Genomic DNA, 26380 nt, shown 5'->3' with positions numbered 1-26380 from the left:
TTACGAAGCCACTCCTTCGTTGCCCGGGCGGTGTGTTTGGGATCATTGTCATGCTGAAAGACCCAGCCACGTTTCATCTTCAATGCCCTTGCTGATGGAAGGTGGTTTTCACTCAAAATCTCACGATACATGGCCCCATTCATTCTTTCCTTTACACGGATCAGTCGTCCTGGTCCCTTTGCAGAAAAACAGCCCCAAAGCATGATGTTTCCACCCCCATGCTTCACAGTAGGTATGGTGTTCTTTGGATGCAACTCAGCATTCTTTGTCCTCCAAACACGACGAGTTGAGTTTTTACCAAAAAGTTATATTTTGGTTTCATCTGACCATATGACATTTTCCCAATCTTCTTCTGGATCATCCAAATGCTCTCTAGCAAACTTCAGACGGGCCTGGACATGTACTGGCTTAAGCAGGGGGACACGTCTGGCACTGCAGGATTTGAGTCCCTGGCGGCAGGGTGTTACTGATGGTAGGCTTTGTTACTTTGGTCCCATCTCTCTGCAGGTCATTCACTAGGTACCCCCCGTGTGGTTCTGGGATTTTTGCTCACCGTTCTTGTGATCATTTTGACCCCACGGGGTGAGATCTTGCGTGGAGCCCCAGATCGAGGGAGATTATCAGTGGTCTTGTATGTCTTCCATTTCCTAATAATTGCTCCCACAGTTGATTTCTTCAAACCAAGCTGCTTACCTATTGCAGATTCAGTCTTCCCAGCCTGGTGCAGGTCTACAATTTTGTTTCTGGTGTCCTTTGACAGCTCTTTGGTCTTGGCCATAGTGGAGTTTGGAGTGTGACTGTTTGAGGTTGTGGACAGGTGTCTTTTATACTGATAACAAGTTAAAACAGGTGCCATTAATACAAGTAACGAGTGGAGGACAGAGGAGCCTCTTAAAGAAGAAGTTACAGGTCTGTGAGAGCCAGAAATCTTGCTTGTTTGTAGGTGACCAAATACTTATTTTCCACCATAATTTGCAAATAAATTCATTAAAAATCCTACAATGTGATTTTCTGGATTTTTTTCTTCTCATTTTGTCTGTCATGGTTGAAGTGTACCTATGATGAAAATTACAGGCCTCTCTCATCTTTTTAAGTGGGAGAACTTGCACAATTGGTGGCTGACTAAATACTTTTTTTGCCCCACTGTACATTATATGACCTCTGAATGTTGGTATGCACTGCCTCATTCTCTGTGGTGTCATCATCAAGCAAATTAAGCATGATAATGACTATAGTGGGTGCTGGTACTGTAACACTCTGCTGACATATACTGCATGTACGCCCAGTGGTTAAATTGAGAGGTGGGGGGGGGTATGACTGTGAGAAGGTCAGTTCTGCCGACTTTTTAAAATAACATTATATTCCAAAATAAATGAAAATTCTAAAATAGAATTTCCCACTCCGGAAATGAGCCCAATAACATATTGGTCCATATTATCAGGCAGGTGTGTTATTTAGCAATAAGCATTATCACCTGATGTAGCCCACCTGATGCTAACTGTTAGATCTAAACATTAGGCTATCTTGTTGCCAGTCAACAACATATTGATGACTTGAATGCCACACCCAAAATATTCCACTGGCACTCAGCCAACCAAGGATCACGTACTGTGAATTATTGCAGGTCTACCTGTTACATCCGTGTTACAATTAGCCCCGATCTTATGCATTCAACGCCATTAGCGAGCTCTGACGAGCATAAACCATTCCGCTGCTAAAAACTCTGGTTCTAAAATAGTGCATTTTACACATTTTGGGGATTTGAGAAATAAGTGTAGTAACACCAGAACGCTCTGTGATCCTCCACTATTTACAGTGGCCATCATAACTGCTTTCAAATGTGGGTTTTCCCGCGACCTTATTAAGAATGTTGTACAGTGACTGGGCATCCATATGTCTCTCCCTGTGCAGCACTAATTTGACTGCTCCTCAAGAGGAATATTACTTTCTCGCATAGAATGCGACAGGCTGAACAATTTAACAGGTAAACTATTCTACTATTGGGTTGTCTGATTTTGCAGTTGCTTACTCGTGTTTTTGGTTGTGGAAAATTAAAATGTGGACAACACATTTTTCATTATATATTTCAAAATTAGGGAGAGGTGTCATGCCCATAGAGGGCACAGGTGCAAGTACCCCCCACAAATGTGTCTTGTTAATATATATTATTATTATTATTTAAAAAATAATACTATTAGCCACCTAGCAATTTTATGCCCAGATAGGTTCCTAATCTCCCAACATCATAACTAGCTACCAAGAAGCCATTTCAGGCTATCAATCAAGTTAGAGTAGCTAGCTTGTCTAACTATATTAGCTGGCATGCCTTTTGAAAAGCAAGCAATTACTATATGTACTGAATAAGACTCACATTACTTTCAATATTTTACACACATTTTTGCAGAGATGCAGAAAAGCATATTTAGTTTCTTTAAAAAAAACTGTCAGGAGGACACAGACCGCTCAAGAGGTAACCTATGTTTAGATATGCAGAAAAATAAACAGTTTTGACATAGAATTAAGCATAATTACTATGGTTCTAGATTGCAGCAAAATGCTGTTTCAGGTGTTTGAAAAATGCTAAATTCTCCAACTTCAGGACCGGGACATATCCCAATATGGATCACCCCCAAGCCATCCTCATGTAGTTTGTGCCCCCTCAGATTTCTGGGGTGCATGACGCCCCTGACCAAAGGTCCCGGGTCTCATTTGAATCATAGGTGCCGGGTGTCGGACCCGGCCCAATTAAACCGCTGTGTACGCCTGAAGAAAAGATTTACAGAACAAGAACAAGTGTCATCTCCTTGCGACTTCACTGAGTCATTTAACTTCATATTTAAAGTCCTGAAACCCAAAGCTCTGCCAGATCAGATAGCCTAATCATTAAAAGGAGACCCCAAATATTGACACATCCTTGGAAGCCAGAGTCACTGTCACAGTGATGAGTCATCACACAAACATGTCAAAACTCTAAACTGATTTATCCTTCAATCACGACCAGATAGTCCATCTGCTCCGTAGGGAGGGAGGGAGGACTGAATTCCAGCTCAAGAGGCCTTCATCCCTCCCTCCCTCCCTACCCTCCCTGACCCCTGTCCTAGGCCTCTCCCATGTTATTGAAACCTATATACTAGCTGTTGAGTAACTGTTTGAGTTTCTGTTTTCAAACCTTCTCTGGCCCCTCTATGCAAACAGTGAACTTCACCAGGAGGGATTCAGAGAATGCACTAGGACAAAGATCAGATACTCTTTAAAACACACATCTGATTCTGATCCCAGAGCTGGTAGAATGAAGCCCTCAGATCAGAGGACAGTGACAAGTAGACAATGATGAACGGGAAGAATATATATAAAGTCACAGGCACAGTACTTAACCTTCGATACAACATTTAAGTAACCCTCCCCCTACAGCGTCAGTCCTGCAAGGTGCTACTGGAATGTGTCTCAGTGCCAGTCATCCTGTGGTAGTGTCACGCTCGTCATAAAGATTGGACCAAGGCGCAGCGTGGTATGTTTCCATCCTTTTATTTGGAATAGAAAACTCAAAGGGAAAAAACAATAAAACGAACAGTGAAGCGCAAACTAGTGCTCACAGGCAACTATACCTAGACAAGATCCCACAAAGCACAATGGGGAAATGGCTACCTAAATATGATCCCCAACCAGAGACAACGATAAACAGCTGCCTCTGATTGGGAACCACACCAGGCCAACATAGACATACAAATCCCCTAGATAACACACCCTTAATCACACCCCGACCTAACCAACATAGAGAATAAACAGCTCTCTATGGTCAGGGCGTGACAGGTTTTCATTTCTCTCCTGTCTGCGCCACCAACCTGCCTGAGAGGACACTGGGACAGATCACCATTTAATGGTAACTTTTTGCTTCTAATTAACCAACTGAATTCTTCTGAATTCACTCAAAATACATTTTGTCTGCTTAGAATGAGGCTTGAAAAGTAATTTCTTTCTGTCAAGCTGTTAGTCATTCTCACATTAGAGTTGACTTGGTGCATATTAGTGAATATTAGCCTGTAACTGAACAGAACAAATGTGTGCAACCACCGAATTGCTTTTGCTAATACATTGTGTTACATCAGAAAGTTTACTTACATTCACTTTCATTTTCTCCTCCAAAATTGTGTTTGTTTATTTATGGGATGTGACGCAAACACTTATCCACCTTCTTTGTTATTCCTTGTCTATGCTATTCACTCTCCTCTTACTCTGTCAGAGGCATGTGGAGTGACTGATAATACTGTTTGAGAACTGCTCTGAGATAATTATGAAGTGGGCCATTTAAATGACGGGGTAAGGTTTTTGATTGTTTATAGATGGCTGGTTGTTTAGTCTGATGCTCCCATGGCCTAAGGGCTCAGACAGGGGCCTGACAGCTATCTGATTATCTCATGGTGCCTGCAGACAGCTGTGGAATTACATAGAAGACAGTTTTAGACGGCCAGACATAAACTCATGACCCTTCTGGTCACAGAGCCACAGCCAAGATGCACTCCTGTGTGTGCTGAAACACAGGAAAGATCTCATCACATGCATTGAGTGTTTTTCATTACAGCTATCTTGAGATCTCAACTATCTTGACTACATGAAGCCAGCTCAGATTTTTGTCCTCTCAAAATCTGATAGGAGAGTCCCACAAGATAAGAAGGAAGTGGCTATAGATGGAGAGGAGTTGGCCGGGTGTCCAGAGAAGAGTGAGATTGTTAGTTAGGCAACATTGCCATAGAGAAGACTGTTTATTGAGAGGAACACTCTCCATTAAAGGACCTGAGTGTGGATACGAGTGTGGATCTGAGAGTGGATCTTCTTGTGGATCAGGAGGCGGTGCCAACGCTAAAGAGGAGGAAAACACAGTTATCACACTCCCGCGCCTGCAGTGCTAAGCTCCTATATAGTTCAAGGCCAGATAAAGAGAAGATGAAGCCAGGGGCTCAATCACTTTGCCTCTAGCTCAGTGTAATGTACTGGAAGTAGAAGAGTTCGAGAAGTTTTGTCTGGGTGGTGGTCAATGAGGGGCAGATTGAGACTGCCCCACCACAATACCAGACTAAAATACCATCCAGAGATTGTATTACCTTTATTGTGCAGTCAGTGCTGTACCTCCTGCCAGAGAGGTCTCAGAGGAGAATCAATCCTAACTAGTTTATTTGGTCTCTGTCTGACCCAATGTTCTGTGTGACCGTTCCTCTCCTCCAAAAAGTAACCCTTTCTCACATAATGAAGTGTGTCCTATTCAGAAACACTGTAAGTGGTAGTGAGTCAGCCAGGTGCTATGCTCATCATCTCAGCGACTGGAATATTAAAGCCCAGCGTTCGAAGCCACCATACCTGGAAAACACTCAATATAACACACCAGCTTTCAAAAGTCTGTTTAGATTATAGTAAGTCCATTGTTTATGTTCAAGGTTCTTCTGTGCTGTGAGCATCTGATGGAACAAAGTGCTAGCTCAGCACTCCAGACAGTCACCTGGTAATCCTATGCCCTCAGACTCCAGTGACACACAGTGCCAGCCACCTCATTGGTAAGTGGTGAACTAAAAGTCATCTGGGTAAAACCACAGACTATAAAAGCACTGTAGAGATGAACTCGAGTTCAGCATAGCTATCAAAGCTCAATGATGCACTGACTTATAAAGTAATCAATCCTGGAGAAAAAAATAAACAGGTTACCTATAGGCTAATAAATCGTATGAACTCCAATGTCATGGATAGTGCTTCAGCATCATTTTTGGAATATCAAATCAAATGTTATTTGTCACATGTTTCATAAACAACAGGTGTAGACTAACAGTGAAATGCTTATTGACCAATATGATAAAATTTTCTGTAAATCCCCTCAATATTTTAGGCAAATGTCAAACAAATTGTTTTTTATCATGTTAGGAATGACAGCAGCATAGTTGTTTTATGTTGCGGTTTCAATCAAGGTATACAGGAGCAGGGGCAAATGGAAATACAGCAGTTATCTTCACCCCTGGCTCTCTGGTACTATAATAGCTTGTCCTGTGTTTATTACATAGTAAGTATGTTGTTAGTACACAGGTATAAGAGCAACTACATTTAATAATAGCCAACTATAGCCTACCTTGAATTCCACGGACAGTTGCGGGATGTATTCCAGAGTCCAGAGTGCCCTAACAAGTGATGCCAACTGCTCAGTGACTTCACCTCTGGCATGCTGCGTGTCTTCACTTTTAACAATCCCATTAATTCTCCTTCGACTCAAATCTAATTTGTACCGCTCCAACCCGAGATACTCTGCGAGCAGGTCAGTGTTGCTCAAGCACTGGACCACGGCGTTCATGAAACAGGTGTTCCCATGATTTTTCAAGCCTACAACACCTGGAATGTTGCCACCATGGCACCATAAAACCCTTTCTTTCACCGAGCAACGGGAAGAAGCTATCGCATTATTTTTAACAGAATCATCCCCGGCGACATCCTCTTTGATATTTCCTGAGTTGGCACTGAGTGTGCAAGGTGTCCCGTCACGAAACCCCCCATCGTCATCCTCTGCGCCCTGAACTGCAACGTCTCCAAAGTGGGTAAAAGTGCCCAAAGTTTTGATTATTTTATTTACAAAACTCCCCACCGACTTCAATGATTTCTTTCGAAAAAGCCGTCCATGTTTCTGTTTGTTTTCCTTGCGCTTTGCTGCCTTTGACGTGGCTTCATCCTTCACACTGCATTGTTTATCCATATCTTTATAATACTTTGCCGATGTTGGAGAATTCTGGAATTAATTTCGAGGCCAGTGTGCCACTTTTCTGCAGATATTTCCCATCCGGATACCGTGAGGAGGACAGAACACAAGCGCACAGAGGTGAAACCATTGCGGAGCCATGGCACATCAACACATATCAACTCCGTGCAGCCGGTAAACGTCAAACATTTCAACACTTACTGAAACCCTTCATGCTTGTTGACCAACATACACGAGCTCCATCGATGTTCAACATTACCCGCGCCTTTCCTTGCCTCCTACTTGCTTCCTTTACGGGCATGTACACACGCACTTACCCATCGCTTCGAACTTCGACTCGAAAGAGGCGTGTATTCATATGCGTAGTGTGTGACTATTCCCTCCCACTTTGATTCTAGTCCCTGTATCATCAGAGTAGTTTACGCTGGCATAGTAGGCCATATAAACGCTGACTCACAAATTGATGTTTCCAGGTTTAACTTTTATTCTCATGAAAACAATCAAGTTGATGTTTCCAGGTTTAACTTTTGTTCTCATGAAAACAATCAGTTTTTCATGGTTGAATGTTGAAACAGTCATATTTTCTGTTTGGCAGGTTTTCTCTGTTAATATTAAATATATGGATAAGTCATGGACAAGTTTTTGCATTTAGAACACACACATATTAGCCAATCATAAATGGATTAATGATGTGTAGACATTATTCAAGTAGGTTATTTGGGTTTCCCAATGTTTGGGAACCCCTGCTGTTTCAACCCACTGGCATGAAGGGGAGTGGTGAGGTGCTCACCTGAAGAGAGCAGTAACCAACCATACACAACAAGATAGAAGGATATGATGGAAAATAAGCAGACATATTTCAGTCAGGTTATTCTCAAACATGAACTTTATGGAGTTGGTGGGGGGGGGAAACGGTCCACTATCTTTGCAAAAACTCTGGTAGGCCACCTTGTAAACATAAGTGCATCCCATTTACATTCACAACAATATCATTCAATACCTTGGGGAATGCCCTGGCAGAAATGGAGACCTTGTGAAATAATGTCTTGTTAATCTATACTCAGGCAATGAAATGGGATCACTAATCAGAGTAGGATTTCTAAAGGTCCAATGCAGCCAATTTTATCTCAATGTCAAATCATTTCTGGGTAACATTAAGTACCTTACTGTGATTGTTTTCAATTAAAATGGTTTAAAAAAAAGCTTCTTAGCAAAGAGCAATTTCTCAAGCAAGAATTTTGCTAGGACTGTCTGGGAGTGGTTTGAGTGGGGAGGGGGAAACTGAAATGTATCTGTTATTGGCAGAGAGATTTGGAACTCTCTTTCTTATTGGTCTATTAAGTAATTTACCACATGGTGATGTCACCATGGAAGGCCAAAACTCTACCCCACCAAAACAGGCAGAGATTTCAGGCAGTCTTTTCAAACAGTTCTTACACTAAAAGAGTATTATCATAATTTTCACAATTTTACAGTATTTTTCCAACCTCATAATGTGGAAATATATATAAATCACGTTTTTGACTCCACTGGACCTTTATAGAAGTGTTTCTTATTTTGGCTTATTAAACATAAATTGAAGATTTATTGAGTAATAAAAAATAACTCTCATATCCAGACCAACTCTCCTCACCAGTGCTAGACTGAGAGGGAATCAGGGTGGTGAGAATTTTGTCCAGGGCAGGTGAGTGTACCTCCATGGCAGTATGGACCCATCTACACTGATGCTGATCACGTACTTGTTGTTGGAGCAGATCTTGACGCTGTTGATACTGCCACTGTGCCCAGTGCCGATGTCTGTCACCTCCTCAGAGTACCCCCCACACCTTCACCAGCTTGTCATCACCATTCGCCACCTACGTGGAGACACAAAGCAATACATTATTATAGGATATCAGTGTTTCATTTAGTCTGTTGTCAGTGCAGTACAATGGGTATAGTACAGACTGTCTCATTTTACAAAGGCTTGATGAATGATGTCTCTGAGAGACAATGAAATGTTGTGGCCTAAGATTAAATTGAACTGTATAACCATACATATGCTGTTTCTTAATCTGAGCCAGTTTCTCACAGCAGGAAAATAATCCTGCAGCAACAGGAAATGTAAATTATTATGTGGATTATAATTAATGGACATTTTTTTTGTAGGGGGTTGATACAGCTTTCATTAGTGCAAATCAAGTCTGAAACTTTAAAGTGGAAATTACAAACTTAACAAGATTTAAGGTAACGTATCTGTATCGGTCACAAAATGGTCTCCATCGAAGGTGGAAAAGTGTGGATCCTGAGAGGAACCCTTCTAGTTCTCGTAAGGCAAACCCGTCATACACCTTCCAATAGCCAATCCGTCTCAGAAAAGATACAGTATGTTAAATATTACAGGCCTTGATGTGCAGTAAACGAGGATCGTAGAATAGTTGTGTGAAGAACTCTCATTAAACTACAAAATGCATACAATAACAATGTATAAAATCCACCCAACAGTTTCCAGAAGCGCATGCTCATTATCTTTCAACCAGGATTATAAGATGCAGAGTATTTCACAATGACCAGTACTCATTATTCAATCCTTTTAATCAATGCAAGTCTGTGTCAAAATCTCTCCTCCTGTTTAAAAAAATTATAAGCAGATGTATTGTGCATGCCAGCATTTATTGGCTGGTAAATAATTTTGGGAGATTTAGAACTAAAGCCTTGACTTTCTCCTAATGAGTCCTTCACAGTATGCAAATAGAAACTGCTACCGTCTATCAAATAGTAAAATGCAGTGGTTAAAACATGGTTGTGTGTGGGAATCAGCCATAATCATCTCTGGGGTTGGCAGCTGTCTCCTTCCAGCTTTGGCCTCCCGTTGCAACTGTTATTTGAAGTTATTTTTAGACCCCAAATACCACATGTCCCTTTTAAAACGCAGGTGCCTTTCTATTTTTCCCTTGTTGATAAGTGATTTAACCTATAAAGAAGGAGCTCAGGAAAAGTGTAGATTTTACATCCTATGTGATTGTGCTCACCACTTTTCATGAAAAAAAACATGTGCTCCAGTACTGTAGAGTGTAGACATACCTAGTCTACTGATGTAAAGAAATTATGCTAGCAAAATGTATATTCTATTTATACACAAAACACTCCCCCTCAGTTAAAAATAAAGAGAAAAGTGTGTTTCTTTGAAAGTGCTGCAGTTTGATCCAGAGTCCTGAACCTAAAAAATCAGGTCCAAACTTCCATCATGAAGACATATGGATTGTAGTCATGAAATACTCACTTATAATACTATGAAAACCAAGCCTCAAGAGAAATGATCTCTGTGGAATACTTCAAAATAACAATATTTTATGTGATGTTAGTGTGCTACTCAATGGATTGCTCTGGTACACCAGTGAAATAGATATATTTTAAGTTAAACAAGGAGAGATCATTTTCCAATTAGGTTTTCTCTGTGAAGAAGTAAACATCATCCTAGATGAAGTGGGTGACACAGACCATCTGGTTGCCTGAGTCATAGCTATGCCGTCTGCTTTAGGAACAAACAATCCCTTAGCAGAGAATACAATGCACTGTCATTGTCATTGCATTACGCTACTATGACATCTGGCGCTAAAATATGACCAGTGGCAAGGAGATGGAGCTCACACACAACTCACTGTGCGATCAATCATCCATTGTGTTTCAAAACCCATGGTAATAACTGTAAATAAATACTATGGTAGTCATTAACCCAATCAGAGTTGAATTCTCCCTCAATACTTTAGTCTGTGGCACAAATGAGTCTGACCTCAGTAAATGCTCTTCTATATCCTACTGTGGTGGATGTACCTGTCTGTCTGTGTCACTAGTGATGATCTGGTACTCCTCAGGGTGGTAGCAGACACTTCTAACCAGAGTATATCGGCTGCTTCTATTTGTTTCACTATTTCACTGTTTCACTGTTAGTATTTGATTATATTTGTTAAACTATTAGTCCTTTCTTCATATCAATAGCATTGTAACCAGATTCTGTTATGAATAAACATGAGCCAAGGCGTGCAATGCTTGTGGTTTTGAAAACGTTGTTTATCTGGTAGCCCTAACACAGTGCAGTGGTTTCATGCCCACTAATTACCTTCTAAGGCATAAAGGTATCTATAATCAAATAATTTGGTGGGTGCTGATATTTGTCCTATTTCATGCATGTACAAGCGTGTATTAATATGCATGTGTGAATTGGAAATGTGTATTTTTGCATATCCCAACTCTCCTTGAGACACCCTCGGAAAGTGGGGTCACGGCCAGGGTCTGCCATTATCAACGGCGACCCTATTTGTACTTTGTAATGCTCATGGTTCTTTATCTCCATCATTGTTGTTTATCTTTATCTCCATGGTGCTTTATCTCCATCATTGTTGTTTATCTTTATCTCTATGGTGCTTTATCTCCATCATTGTTGTTTATCTTTATCTCTATGGTGCTTTATCTCCATCATTGTTGTTTATCTTTATTTCTATGGTGCTTTATCTCCATCATTGTTGTTATCTTTATCTCCATGGTTCTTTATCTCCATGGTGCTTTATCTCCATCATTGTTGTTTATCTTTATCTCCATGGTTCTTTATCTCCATGGTGCTTTATCTCCATCATTGTTGTTTATCTTTATCTCCATGGTGCTTTATCTTCTTGATCTTTACCTGTCCCTCCCCTCCCGCTGGCAATCCTCTTGCAGCCTCTGGTGGTGGCAATGGCTGTCACTCACACCCATGCTGTGGGCGTTGTGCACAGTCATCATCAGCCTGCCAGTCTCAGGAGTGAAGCCACAGATCTTACCATCATTCCAGGCTGGAAGAAAACAACACAAAAGTCAATGACTGGGAGAAATACAAACATGAATGCCTGACAGAAAGTATTGTTTTTCTATCATCCGAGTTCAAAATGGCACAACTGTTGTTGCCCAACTAAATCACCACCAGAGGAGTAAACAGAGGAATGTATTTGCATTTCCAGACAGCAGACGTGGCTGATAATAGAAAGCCCCTGAGTTTCTGCTGCTAAGAAATGGAATGGGAAATCCAACACTGATGATGCTCCTGCCGTCAATCATGAATTCCACAGCGTTGCAGCCAGGTCATGTTGGGCACAGTGATATGTAGCACTTCTTTAGAGGTTTCCGTATGCCACCTCCAGATGTCATTCTCAGAACATGGCAAAGAGCTTAGATGAGCCACTGTGAGATATACATCAAGATATATATGTTAAATTAAAGCACTTATCAGCCCATAATGAATTGATTTAGCTATTGACCATGACAATGATAAATATCATGTTTAACAATATCTACTTTGGAGGACACAGGACATGACTTACAGTAAATGATAGTATAGCCCCCTCTACTGGTGTCATTTAAAAAGGCAATTGGGCTTCAAAATGAACAGCCAGTCAAGCAGAATCAGTTCCCTATTTGCATTCAGTAGGGGACTGAGCCTGCACACAAATGGAATGTGATGGCGTATATTATGTGGCCTTTTAGCCTGTTGTGTCACTCACATTGTTCACGGCGCTGTTATGACTGGTGGTGATCCGGTGATGAACTCCTCTTTGAAGTCAGTGCAGTTGAAATGGTACATCTGTGTCACTTCTGTGCCCACAAAGAACTGGTGACCATCACCACAGGGCGCTATGGATGTCACACCTTCTCCAGCTGGACCTTCCTGCCAAAGAGTGTAGAAACCAAAGAATACACATACAGTTAGTATTCATTATGTAGTACAGTGGTGCATTAGATGCTTTTAGAAGATGCACACGGGATTACTGAAGTGAGAGAATAACTATAAAAGTGAATAAAGACCTCCATTCCAGAGACTTGACTCACTTGATGTGTTTGAAGTTGGATGAGGATCCTGAACAGAGGGAACATGACATCTCCTGAGCCGACAATATGTTGCCTGTCTTCATCACAGATTGTGTTCACCCAATGTAGACAACAAGGGGAAATGCATGCTGAGTTCTGAGGTTTGTACTGCAGTCTATCTAACTAAGCCAGATATTAAACTCCTCCTACTGTGTTCCTTTTTTGAAGCCACCTTGCTGAACTTCTGTTTCACTGGGCCACGGCCCATTAAGAAGCTTAGTCTTGAGATTGACATTCAGGATATCTCCACTGGTGCCACAGTAGAAATAGTATAGCTGATCCCAGCCTTCCTCAGGGATCTGTACCGTGAAGCAAAATCAAGTTATTCAGGCTGCAAACTGCAGGATGCTGAGGAAATAGCACTCTCACAAATGTATCAGGGCTCTACAGCCTACATTTTTCAACTTAGGTGCACATTTGCTCCTTGTATGAAAGGTCAGCGTAGAGCCCTGTGTATAGCCATGTGTTAGTGCACTGTATGTTCTGATATTATAATTAGTATAGAACAAGAAGGCCCGCACTCTGTTAAAGCTCCCAATTCACAGATTTATTGACAACGTTTCGATCTGAAGCGGATCTTAGCCGATTTATGACTTAACGAAGATCCGTTTCGGATCGAAACGTCAATAAATCGGTGAATTGGGAGCTTTAACAGTGTGCGGGACTTCTTGTTCTATACTAGTATTCTTTATTAGCCCAGCACCTATGTTTTTAATAATGTGGTATGACCACAAACTCTTCTGATATTGTAATTACCCAAATGCATTTCACAATGGTTTTCAGCTGCCCTGTCTGACATTCAGTGGACCTAATCTTGTGGGGAAGATTACATTCCCAAACGCGGAGTGTTGCTACAAGAGATGATCAATATCCTTATAGGCTTTTAGCTATGACATTTCATTAGAAGGTGTGCCAAGACAAAATTATACAAAAATAGCTATTTAAATATACATACTGTTCTGCTATACAAAGATGTTGTCACTTGTGTTGGAGTATTGCAGAGTAAGGCAGTGACCACCACTGTCGGCTGAGGCCGGGCTTACACAAATGGATTCTTTAAACATTTAATTTAAATACTATATAATACCATTCATTTCTATGGTGGACTGCTCCTACTGGGGAGTGCCAATGTGGCCAACCGGTGGCTTCAAAGCCTCTCAATGGGCAATACATAGCATTAGCAATCCAGGGTTGATACACACATCATTGGGTCTAACGGTCATCTCGCGCCGAACTGCGCATGTGCAACCGTCAAATCAAAAGGCACTCCTTCGATATAAAGATGTTTTTGACGAAAATGAAAACGTGTCAGTTTGTCACTTTGGCGAGGTTGGAGTAATAACATGTTCACCTACACAAGATATTGTCTCGAATCTAGGTTGTGCCTTTAGATTTCGAGAAAATTAACAACAAGGAATATTTGTTTACATCTCTCATTGACTGCTCAAACCACGGTCTGGGGCCTGTTGCACAAAAGTAGAATTAAGACATCCGGGATAAATGACTCAGCTGAGCTCAATGAAGCCAAAACATGTGCGTCCAGGCTTAATTGGTTGCACAAAGACCAAGCCAGGATGAGCAGACACGGATTCATTAAGCCAGGTGAAACCAATCCTGGATAGGTGCGCGCTCACGGCTCACTCAAATAGACCCCCCCACAGATCACAGATTAACTGATTTACCATGGCAACTAGAGCCGCGTACTTTTCCCCGTCGGAAGCACAAATCCTCATGGAGGCATACGAGGAGGTAAAAGATATAATTAAGAAGAAAGGCAACACCGCCACAGTGATAAAGCAAAGAGAAAAAGCGTGGCAAAGTATTGCAGACCGCCTGAATGCGTAAGTAGTGCACAATTACACACTCACCGCTCCGCTGAAACATCACAATTACAATTCAAATATTTAATTCACATCTCCAAAAATGCAGTTGTACTGTAATTATGGAACGGTTAAATTTTTAATTGAAATGCACTGCAGATATGAGTGAAATTGTGTAAAGTAACTCCATCACACTGTATAAAGCTATGATAAATTTTTTGATATTTTTACTGAAAACAAGACAAAAATACCAAGTAATTTTTTGCAGTGTGACTCCATTAAATGTGTGTGTGTGTGTAGATTAAACATGAACGGGCCAAAACGGACATGGCAGCAGGTCAAAATCAAATACAAGAACATTCTGCAGAATGGTATGGTCCCTGACTAATATTTAACAAAGCACAAGCATATATTGTACCCAGAAGGTGCCTGCTCACACATTGTCTGTACTGTTTTAGCAGTGAAAAAGAATACCCACAGACAAGGCACGGGTGGTGGGTCACCAAAGGCTGACCTTACCCCAGCAGAGGACATGGCCTTGGAGCTAAATAAAGGCAGGCCCGTCTTAGAGGGGATCCCTGGGGGGAAAGAGACGAGCATAGGTTCCTCCCAAGATGCCACCCGCTTCATTCAAGGTATGTCCTTCCATCTCTACATGGGATACAACCACATTCATATTGAATCAATTTGGACTGTCTGACTTTGGTTTACCTATTGCCTTGCAGTGTCTGGCAGCACTGTGTTCCTGTTAGAGCCACCAGCACAAGCACCAGACGATGCTGATCCAGTGAGTACTCCATCAAAGGCATACTGTAGGCCTGGCATGTCTTGTCTACTAGCTTCAATATGAATCCGATTAAATGTGATAGGGTGAAGGCCCCAGTGCAGCAGCAACAGCACATGATGGAGACGATGATGAGGAGGAGACCATCTCTCTGGATTCCAGAAGGCATGAGGTATCATGTTAAGACTGTGAAAGTACTATTTACTCTACAATGGTGAGGAGTCCTCATCAAAATCAAAAAATCTAATTTCTTTTACAGGACCCAGATGCTATACAGTGGGAAAACCAGCCTGGCAACATAGTGCGTATTAATAAAAGGACACCACATCCTGCCAAATTCCAGCTGCGCTAATTGTATTGTGTTCACAGAGCTCACAAGCTATCAGAAAGTTGTATGGCAACCACCTCCGGCGCCAAATAGAACTGGCAGACATAGACATTCAGTACAAGAAGAAAAAGATGGAAAATCTTGCACTGGAGTCCGAAATAAAAAAGAGGACAATTAGGAAACTGGACCTTGAAATAAAAAAACTTGAGAGGGAGGTGAGATATGCCTTCAATGTACACTGTATGCTAACTGTAACACAAATGTATTAATCATTATTTTTCTTTCCTCCCCCAGCTCCAAGAAGATGACACAGCTCAAAATAAAAATTAGGTATATTCTCGTAAAGTCAAGTGAGCCATGACATATGAGCTCTTATTGTGAGCACACAGGACGGTGGCATCTTTCTAAGTTTTTTTTTATTTTCCCAGCAATCAGTACAACCAAGTCATCGTTATAAGGCATCGCCCTCTTTTGCTCTTTTCCCAGCACCAGGTGTGGCCACTAGCCTATATGAAGGCCCAAAATTGTGTGTTCCTTTCTGCTCTGACAATGGCATGCCCATTCGTGCGAGATGTGGTGGATGAAGAAGCACTTGTGCTGAGGAGAGCCTTCAGGCGAGAAAGGGTCTTCAGGGACCGGTTGGACCCACTGGCCTTCCCTGATGACCATCTATATGAAAGATACAGGTTTTCTGCAGATGGCATCAGGTATCTATGCAGACTACTGGGTCCCAGGATTAAGCACCGCACTGCACGGAGCCATGCACTGAGTGTGGAGCAAATGGTTTGTGTGGCCTTGCGCTTTTTTGCTAGTGGAGCCTTCCTGTACTCAGTGGGGGATGCAGAACAGCTGAACAAGGCCACAATTTGCCGCACAATAAGGAGTGTGTGTCTGGCTATCAAAGCATTAGCAGATGTCTTCATCTCCTTCCCTGGCCACAGAAGACTCTGTGACATCAAAGAGGAGTTCTATAGGATTGCAGGTAAGAGGATCTACAAATTACAGGACAACTGTTAACACATAGTAGGATACTCATTACTTTGTGTGACAGGTTTCCCCAATGTCATTGGTGCAGTGGACTGCACACACATAAGGATAAAAGCCCCCTCAGGTGCCCATGAGGCCGATTTTGTGAATAGGAAATCCTTTCACAGCATTAATGTTCAGGTGAACATAACTTTTTGATATTGTCCATTGACGAACACTCTGCATTGCCAGTGATGTGCATTGATTGGTGTAATATTCCTCATCTTATGATTTCAGATGGTCTGCAATGCTGACTGTGTGATCAGCAATGTTGTGGCAAAATGGCCTGGCTCAGTCCATGACTCCAGAATCTTTCGGGCCTCTGAAATCTATCAGTGCCTATCACAAGGTAAGCCACACAACCCCTATTTATAACCATCATGGCTGTGTCAAGAATATCACTGTGTTTATGAGGTAGTAATGATGAGATTTTGTGTTGACAGGTGAATTCTCTGGTGTGTTGCTGGGAGACAGGGGGTATGGCTGCCAGCCTTTTCTCCTGACACCTTTCACAGACCCCCAGGAAGCACAGCAGGCCTACAACCATGCCCATGCCAGGACCAGGGCCAGAGTTGAAATGACCTTTGGCCTCCTGAAGGCACGCTTTCACTGCCTTCACAAATTAAGGGTCAGCCCTGTTAGGGCATGTGATATTACTGTGGCTTGTGCTGTCTTCCACAATGTGGCCTGCCTGAGGAAGGAGAGGGCCCCCAGAGTGCCACCAGCCATGGACTGGGACAATCCGGCAATCTTCCCTGATGACGACAGTGGTCGGCTGCTGAGGGACCAATATGTGTTGAATTATTTTAGTTAGTATGTGTGCTTTCAATTTTGGTTAAATATGTCCTGCGGTGGCAGAGGAATTTGGGTTTTTTGGGGTTCGTTTTTTGACGAATTTGGCCTCTTATGATGTTTGTGCGGTATACTGTGTGTAATACAAGGCTGCAGGGAGGCTACTGCATCCATTCATTTGTCTGTTCAGTTGATGTGTATGGATTTGTCCTGCATTTATTTTAGTGTGCAGACATGCAGGGTGTGTTATATACAGACCTTTGAATGTGTATGTATCATTTTGTATAATATGCTTGGATTCTGTGCTTTCCATCTTGTAGAGTCACTGTGACTTCAGTTTCGAAAGGAGCTGATGGTTTACCTGCTTTGTTTTGTCCTTATTCAATAAAGGAACATAATGTTACACATTGTGTTTTTATATTCATATGGAATGTGTATTTGTTTATATGACAGAGTACTAGGGCCACACTGAAGAAAAAGGATAAAGTCATAAATTTATGAGGCTGGTTCTTTCTGCAGAAAAGCTACATATTGTTTTTACAGTTTTGATACTTATGACAATGTGATACTTAATATTCTGGCACATCAGCATGTCTTTGTTTATGAAACCATACTGAAGTACAATTTCACGAAATGCCCCACATCTGTCATTTTAACAACTGTCCTCCTTTAAAACAACTGGTTACAATATTATGACTTGTGTTTTTTTCCCCTCTGTGGCCCTAATATTCTATCATTTTATATATAGCCTTATAGTCTATGGGAAACTGTAAATTATCTAATGATAGCAACATCATCTAAAAATCATTTTTTATCCAAAATCATTGAAATTAATGATCACAAACGTTTAAATAATAACAGTGGGTCTAGTTATATGTGATAACAATGTATAGTGAGCAGTGAAATAACTATTGGTTTCCATTTGTGGTGACTGCTGACTGACATTAGGGATGAGATTAAATAGATCCTGGAATTTAGCCTGGTCTGGAGCAGGCTAGCTCCACAGAATAAATCTCCATGGTAATTTATACCATAACATATCCTCCTGCCCCCTATCCATCTTTAGTGCAACCGGATTACGGATCAATTGAGCCAGGATCACCAAGATATCCTGGCTTAATCCCTTATCCTAGTTTTGTGCAACAGGCCCCTGGTCTGCGGAGCCTGCTTCACAAGCGTTCCCGGAAGTATTGGGAAAATGAATGGAGTTTTGTAGGGTCCACTAGCTATGTGATATTATTCTGGATTTTTTTCTGATCGATTGATAAACACAGTAATCAGTTCAGAAGAGATGACTAAAGTCTAGCTAGCTAGCAAGGACGTACCAGTATAACCAATAACTGCATCAAGATCACTAAGTGAAACATTTTGTGTATATCCAACCTACTGGTAAACGTTTACGAAGCACTCTCACTTTTTAGCTTCGACACCGACTGCCAAAAAAACTTTTTTCACAGCCCTCCAGGTAGCAACGCTTGGCCCAGGAGCACCTCTGTGCATGCGCAGACAAAACATTTGACCCATATTTGACCCCGTTGAGGGAGAGATTACAATGTTTCAAACCTTTCAGTGGACTCAATTTTTTCTAATGATTTTGGCCAATAACTCATGCAGCAGCGTGAAATGTGTGATAAGTTTGACAGAAACTCTGAAAAGAATACATTTGATTTATATAGCGCTTTTCATTACGCTCCACCGTCCAGGCAAGCACACTCGCCTCCTCTTCTTCTTCTATGGCTCCTCCAAGACCCAGAATGAAGCATTATATAATTATAATTACTTATCCTTATGAGGGCAGTATTTTGAAGGAACTGATGGGTTCACTGAATAGTTTTTCATTCTGCAGATTTTATGAACACAGTGTCAGCACAAATCCTGATGAATGAGCTCTCTGCTTGTTATGACTGACATGTGACTGTGGCCAAAGACAGAACTCAGTGGAAGAAGATTGTTGCGGCAGGTAGCCTAGTGGTTAGCGCACTGAGCCAGTAACTGAAAGGTTGCTAAATCGCATCCCTGAGCTGACAAGGTAAAAATGTGTCGTTCTGCACCTGACAAGGCAGTTAACCCACTGTTCATAGGCTGTCATTGTAAATAATAATTTGTTCTTAAGTGACTTGCCTACTTAAATAAATAAAAATGTCCCACCCAGGGTGAAGAGGACTAGGTAAAGACACGTATGATTGGTAGTAATGTGTCAGGGACCTTCTCACTGATTTTCTGAGTGTCAATTTTTGTTTTTGTGCTCATTGTCTTTATTTTGATAGTATTGGCTGTTAAAGAGAAAGCAATGTTGAGCCATGTCATTTTTTGTTGCAACAATAACAATTCAGTCCAGAAGATAAAACCTGAGGACAGTCAGAACACAGCAATTCCTGCAGATGGACGTGTAAAAAGACAGAAGAGGTGTAGGACAATAGGACACCATGTCGTCACTGAAATATCTAGATCAACAAAACATAGCTGGATCTTAAACTGATCCCCATAGAATTGAAAGTGAACAGAGAAATCCGTCGTATAGAACCCTTCAAAATGAATGTTGAAACCTAAAAACAGTGAAACCTAAAAATCCCAGTGTTGGGTCTCCGTGTGCAATGGTGATGTTACAGTACTTACGCTCTAGTAATCTAAGCTTTTTCCCCCTCTGATACCGTTGTTCAAGAACTATTTGAGGAACAGCATGTTCATTGAAGAATAGCCAGGAAAGAGAGGAGACGTAGTTCCCCCTGCATGGGCAGCCCTGAGACCCTCTCTTGGCAGCACTCCAATGTGAACACAGGCCTTACATGCGCATGATTGGCTCAGCAGGTCTCGGCAGGTGGCTAATTGGACAAGCTTTTAATCTTCACACTATCGCCGCCCTGCTGGATCAGAAGCACAGGGAGACAGAGATCAGTCCTTTGGTAAAATACTTAGTAAACATTTCAGGGGTGTAATATTCACAATATCCTTATGGACAACAGAAACATGACTCACTAAAGATAACTAGTAGGATGCATTCAGATGATAACAATGATTTAATCTGATTTGGGGACTGGGGGGTATGTAGGGGGGGGGGGGGAACAACATACTCTATACTGGCATTTTGACCTCATGTAAGCATATTGTTTTTAATCAATGTTTCGATTGGAATCAGACATAATTCAAATAACATAAAATTAAGAGATTTATTTTTTTCTAAAAGGTGATAATGCAGACAAGTGTTGAAGGCTCTGTTATTCTACTTGGATTGCATCAATTTACATAAAGTCCACATACTGTGACATACAGTTGTTTTTACCAAACCACAAATAAACTCTTTCTCATCTGGCCTCAACGGCCCTGCACTGCCTGTAGACTGTCATTCCAGCAGGCCTCTCTGACACAGCACAGAAGTGTTTATAAAGTATACCCACACAGGCCAACAGAGTAATTGATCGCTCCTCCACTCATCCGGGAGCGAGTGGTAATCTCCAGTTACTATAGCCATAAGTTGTACAGATGTTTCCATATGAATCTGGAGTCTATTCACACATAGCATACAACCATGCATTACTGATAAAGTTAAAATATCAATGTTACACGGTGGTGGCTGAACATGTTGGCTAAGGCATGGCATATACCAGGGAAGAGGACACAGGGGTTATCTGTGGGTTTCCGTTGGGGTGGTGGTTTGTTGCCAGCTGTTTGAACCACATGTTCAACTTCTCCAGATGGTGGAGATGTCTTTGTGAATGTGTTTCAAATTAAATCAAATTTGATGTGTCACATGCGCCGAATACAACAGGTGTGGACCTTACAGTGAAATGCATACTTACAAGCCCTTAACCAACAATGCAGTTAAGAAAAAAAGTGTTAAGAAAATATTTACTAAAAATAAACAAGTTTAAAAAAAGAAGGGGAAAAAATAAAATAAAAAAGCAGCAGCAATAAAATGACAATAGCGGGCCTATATACAGGGGGTACCAGTACAGAGTCAATGTGCAGGGGCACAGGTTAGTCGAGGTAATTGAGGTAATATGTACATGTAGGTAGAGGTAAAGTGACTATGCATGGATAATAAACAGAGAGTGGCAGCAGGGTAAGAATAGGGGTGGGGGGGGGGGCGGACAATGCAAATAGTCCAGGTAGCCATTTGAGTAACTGTTAAGCAGTCTTATGGCTTGGAGGTAGAAGCTGTTAAGGAGCCTTTTGGTCCTAGACTTGGCGCTCCGTTACCGCTTGCCGTGCGATAGCAGAGAGAACAGTCTATGACTTGGGTGGCTGGAGTCTTTTGACCATTTTTGGGGCCTTCCTCTGACACCGCCTAGTATATACAGTGGGGAGAAGAAGTATTTGATACACTGCCGATTTTGCAGGTTTTCCTACTTACAAAGCATGTAGAGGTTTGTCATTTTTATCATAGGTACATTTCAACTGTGAGAGACGGAATCTAAAATCCAGAAAATCACATTGTATGATTTTTAAGTAATTAATTTGCATTTTATTGCATGACATAAGTATTTAATACATCAGAAAAGCAGAACTTAATATTTGGTACAGAAACCTTTGTTTGCAATTACAGAGATCATACGTTTCCTGTAGTTCTTGACCAGGTTTGCACACACTGCAGCAGGGGTTTTGGCCCACTCCTCCATACAGACCTTCTCCAGATCCTTCAGGTTTCGGGGCTGTCGCTGGGCAATACGGACTTTCAGCTCCCTCCAAAGATTTTCTATTGGGTTCAGGTCTGGAGACTGGCTAGGCCACTCCAGGACCTTGAGATGCTTCTTACGGAGCCACTCCTTAGTTGCCCTGGCTGTGTGTTTCGGGTCGTTGTCATGCTGGAAGACACAGCCACGACCCATCTTCAATGCTCTTACTGAGGGAAGGAGGTTGTTGGCCAAGATCTCGCGATACATGGCCCCATCCATCCTCCCCCTCAATACGGTGCAGTCGTCCCAACCGTGAAGTCCTCCATGCTTCACGGTTGGGATGGTGTTCTTGGGGTTGTACTCATCCTTCTTCTTCCTCCAAACACGGCGAGTGGAGTTTAGACCAAAAAGCTCTATTTTTCTCTCATCAGACCACATGACCTTCTCCCATTCCTCCTCTGGATCATCCAGATGGTCATTGGCAAACTTCAGACGGGCCTGGACATGCGCTGGCTTGAGCAGGGGGACCTTGCGTGCGCTGCAGGATTTTAATCCATGACGGCGTAGTGTGTTACTAATGGTTTTCTTTGAGACTGTGGTCCCAGCTCTCTTCAGGTCATTGACCAGGTCCTGCCGTGTAGTTCTGGGCTGATCCCTCACCTTCCTCATGATCATTGATGCCCCACGAGGTGAGATCTTGCATGGAGCCCCAGACTGAGGGTGATTGACCGTCATCTTGAACTTCTTCCATTTTCTAATAATTGCGCCAACAGTTGTTGCCTTCTCACCAAGCTGCTTGCCTATTGTCCTGTAGCCCATCCCAGCCTTGTGCAGGTCTACAATTTTATCCCTGATGTCCTTACACAAGCTGGGTCCCCAGTTTCCTATCCCAGTAGGATCAGAGCTTTCTGTCCTGATAGATCTAACATCCCCTAGCTCACAGTCTGTAGCCCAGTCAAGCCCAAAGTCACTAGCTCTGTCAGGCCCCAAGTTTCTCCTGGACCCAGGGTCCAGCTCTCTCCTGCCTTTGCTACTTTTTTTCCCTCTCTTTCAGGTGTGCAGTTTTCTCCTCTCCTGAGATCTTAACCTGTTGTTGCTGTGAGGATCCAGCTGATCTCAGCTCCGGTCCCAGAGCCCTCTCCGTTCGCTGACGTGGTGGTCCAGCCGTCTATTGTCCTGAGATCTCCACCCGTCGCTGCGAGATCCAGCCGACCCCAACTCCTGTCCCTTGGGCCTTTCCTTTCGCCAATGGGGTGGCCTCAACATCTGCAGTCTGGAGACCCTCATCGAGCTCTGCTGCTGTGGACCTGTGGTCTCTAGTCCTGAGAACATCAACGAGACCTGCGGCCGAACCTCCGCCGCCTGCCGTGCTGAGACCACATCGAGCTCTGCTGCTGCGGCCCAAACTCCTGATCCGGGGCCCTCACCTGGTCCCTCTGCCTGGGTCCGGCCTGTCCGGTGGCCACCGCCCGTTGCTGCTTCGTGGCTCCAGATGCCTATGTATCCAGTTCCAGGGTCCTCATCGAGCTCTGCTGCTGCAGCCCTGCGGCCTCCAGTCCTGACACCCTCGTCAAGCTCTGCCGCTGTGGCCCTGCGGTCTCCTGTCCTGGTGTCCTCAGCTGACACTGTGCCAGGGGTCAATATGACTCCTGCTCCCCCTGGGGTCTTACAAGCCCTCACCATTGAGGTACTCCTGTTGCCTGTTCCTGGGCAGAGGGGGCAGCCATCACCAAATCCACCACTGCATCTTGTTGGCGCCCCTCTTCCAGAACTGCTTTACAGCCTGCACTGGCCCCCACAGTATCACTCTCCCTGGTCTGGTGAACTCAAGCACCTTCGTGACGGGGCGGCCAGGTGCAACAAAAGTCAGGCCTTCTGTTGGACCAGTCGCCCATCTGGTCTACATTTCTCCCTCTCTGGATGACCACAAGTATTCACGTCATTCCTCTCAGTGACTGTCTGCTCTTGCTGCCCTTTAAAATCTGTACAACACATTTGGGGGCGGCTATTAAAACGGCCAGCTGATTTTAGCCAGCCCTCTGGTTAGTTCTAGTCGGGCAGCTTAGTCTCCCATTCAGAGACCCACCACTTTTGTTAGTGTCTTATTGGTCAAGGTCACGCCAAATACTTATCACCACATCTCCTTCAGCCTATCAGTGGCCTTGATTCCCGGAACTTCCGTTTCAGTTAGTCTATGACACCAGCACGCTGTGTGGTCAGAAACATGCTTTCCCCATCCTGATGAGCATTTCCACAGTTTCCCCTCCTGCTGAATTTGTCCTCCTGTGGACTGAATCCCTGTATGTCTGATGTTTAATTGTGCGTGCATCTGAACAACCACATAATTAATGTCAGTTCTCACTGGACATGATTCTCAGTTATCTGAACCATGAGTGGTCAGATGTGTGTGTGTGTGAATGTGGACATCTTCTTCCATTAAACTCTCCTTAACCTGGACATCCGCCTCCTCCCTGTTCTGACCGGACATTCTGTAGTGGTTGAAACCGGCCTTAAGCCAGCACCTAAGGTTTCTTATTACATTCATGGTCCTTCCATTCTTTAAAAACCTACCCTTATTTTTCACTGTCCCTTTCGCTGTGATTGTCATTCTAATGGATTCCAGAAAGGTCAAAACCAAACATTCAAACATTTACATCAAAAGGTGAAAAGACACAAAACATCCACATCAAATTAAATATTTTTCTTGATCAAATAACATGGAAAACAACCACTTTTTGTGCAGTATTAATTTATCATCCTTACAAACCACAATGTAAATGTACATTACTGTATTGAACATAGGCTTGTCATCTAGGTTTGTACGTTAGACTTTCCATCAACCTTGAATAAAAACAATGCACAACACAGTAATTGAGTACATTGAGACATCAAGTGGTTTGTGATGATATGATGTGGCTCAGTTGGTAGAGCATGGTCCTTGCAATGCTAGGGTTTGATTCCCACGGGGAACCAGTACGAAAAAGTATGAAAATGTATGCACGCACTACTGTAAGTTTCTCTGGATAAGAGCGTCTAGAAAAAGGAATGAATAGAGCGTTTCATTTTTCACATAGAAATAAGTTGCATTTGCAAAGTATTTCAAGAAACTGAAAAACATATATCAAGCATTTTTATATTCCAACAAGTATTATCAGATGAACTGTTAAGTACAGATAATTATCAGACTCAAGTTACAAATGCTGGTAAACACTCCAATAAATTTAGTTTAAATTTACTCACAAAAGTAGTGCACTGGGCCTTTACTAGTGCTGTATTAGCTGACGATATAGATGTATTCAGTGCTGGCAACAACAACAAAAATAATTAACGTAGCAGGTTAGGATAATTCGGTTACGGTTAGGAAAAGGGTTAGGGTTAGGGTTAACTAAAATGCAATTTTTACAAAAGCTTGACTCCTTCTAGCCATGACTGCAAACATACCAAGATCTGATCATGGCTAGAAGAGATACAGCTTTTGGCAAATTAACGTCAAAAGTCGATTTTTTTTTTGCATTTTAGCTAACCCCAACTCGTTTCCTAACATTAAAGTAATTATCCTAACCTGCGACGTACAGTTTCCTAACTTGCTGCGTAAATTCTTCTAAACCGCTACGAAAAGTTAAATCGGACGTTAATTTGACAAAAGCTGGATTCCTTCTAGCCATGACACCAAGATCGGTTGAAGGACGAGCGTCGCGTAGGGTGAACCGAACTGACGTAAGACTATGACCGTGTTCGAGAGGATCAAAACCGCAATGTACCATTGTGCTTGACTGACCGACAAATTGTAGTGAGTTCGACCCTGGGTTTATAAGCGCGGAAATCGACTCTGCCGCACGAGCATGCTTTTGCGGCACAGTCGATAGTACGACGGACTTCCGGCTAGAAGGTCGAGGGTACGAGACCTGCTCCTTGCTGTTTAATCACACTGGTGTCATAAGTGATCGGACCTTGCATCCACGACAGTGCGTGTGCTTGGCCGGTGAGCGCGCGTTCCTGTAAGACGTAGAGTCGCAAGCTAGCGCGAGGACGCGCTCTTTGAAAGGAGGGAGTAGTGTAACGACCCTGGGTTTATAAACGCGGAAATCGACTCTGCCGCACGAGCATACTTTTGCGGCACAGTCGATAGCGCGCCGGACTTCGGGCTAGAAGGTCGAGGGTTCGAGCCCTGCTCCCTGCTGTTTCATTACAGTGTGATGCAAGGTGATTTGTAGATCCGGCAGTCACCTGCTGTCATTTTGATGCTCTCGAACACGGCCAATGATACTTCGCCATATTTGGTGGTTAGTGGAAAGGTCATGGCTAGAAGGGATATAGCGAAGACAGTATGCTGTGGCTACAGCTTTTGTCAAGTTAACGTCAAAAGTGCATATTAGCTAACCCTTAACTCTATTCCTAACCTGCTATGTTAAT

The 26380-nt window shown here is 42.7% G+C and overlaps 2 protein-coding genes, 1 long non-coding RNA gene and 1 pseudogene across 8 annotated transcripts in view; 1 reads left to right on the top strand and 3 right to left on the bottom strand.

Moving 5' to 3' along the window:
- LOC139564736 (ubiquitin carboxyl-terminal hydrolase 43-like) overlaps positions 1–7060 on the bottom strand; it is a 99508-nt gene extending 92448 nt beyond the window's left edge. The window contains exon 1 of the mRNA XM_071384503.1: positions 6110–7060. Coding sequence (XP_071240604.1) covers positions 6110–6724 — 615 coding nt within the window. The 5' untranslated portion in view covers positions 6725–7060. The remainder of the gene's footprint in view (positions 1–6109) is intronic.
- A 5112-nt stretch (positions 7061–12172) lies between these two features.
- LOC139564858 (cilia- and flagella-associated protein 52-like) overlaps positions 12173–26380 on the bottom strand; it is a 41247-nt pseudogene continuing 27039 nt past the window's right edge.
- Positions 14069–17780, top strand: LOC139564875 (putative nuclease HARBI1). Of its 6 annotated transcripts, XM_071384713.1 has the most exons (11): positions 14069–14795; positions 14883–15059; positions 15150–15211; positions 15294–15380; positions 15468–15509; positions 15578–15751; positions 15831–15866; positions 15965–16518; positions 16588–16703; positions 16800–16911; positions 17006–17780. In XM_071384713.1, exons 7-11 carry the CDS (start codon positions 15841–15843, stop codon positions 17374–17376), a joined length of 1179 nt encoding a protein of 392 aa, XP_071240814.1. In that variant the 5' UTR covers positions 14069–14795; positions 14883–15059; positions 15150–15211; positions 15294–15380; positions 15468–15509; positions 15578–15751; positions 15831–15840; the 3' UTR covers positions 17377–17780. The 6 variants fall into 6 exon arrangements, with proteins under 6 accessions (XP_071240814.1, XP_071240819.1, XP_071240813.1 ...); XM_071384718.1 differs by lacking the exon at positions 16588–16703; XM_071384712.1 differs by having other exon boundaries at positions 15468–15751.
- Positions 18148–25968, bottom strand: LOC139564876 (uncharacterized). The gene is made up of 2 exons (XR_011672830.1): positions 25208–25968; positions 18148–20215 (listed from the first exon to the last, which is right to left on the bottom strand). It is a non-coding gene; the product is annotated as an uncharacterized lncRNA (long non-coding RNA).

The sequence above is a fragment of the Salvelinus alpinus genome, chromosome 36, assembly GCF_045679555.1.
Source record: "Salvelinus alpinus chromosome 36, SLU_Salpinus.1, whole genome shotgun sequence".
NCBI lineage: Eukaryota > Metazoa > Chordata > Actinopteri > Salmoniformes > Salmonidae > Salvelinus > Salvelinus alpinus.
This window is presented reverse-complemented; position numbering and strand designations above follow the sequence as displayed.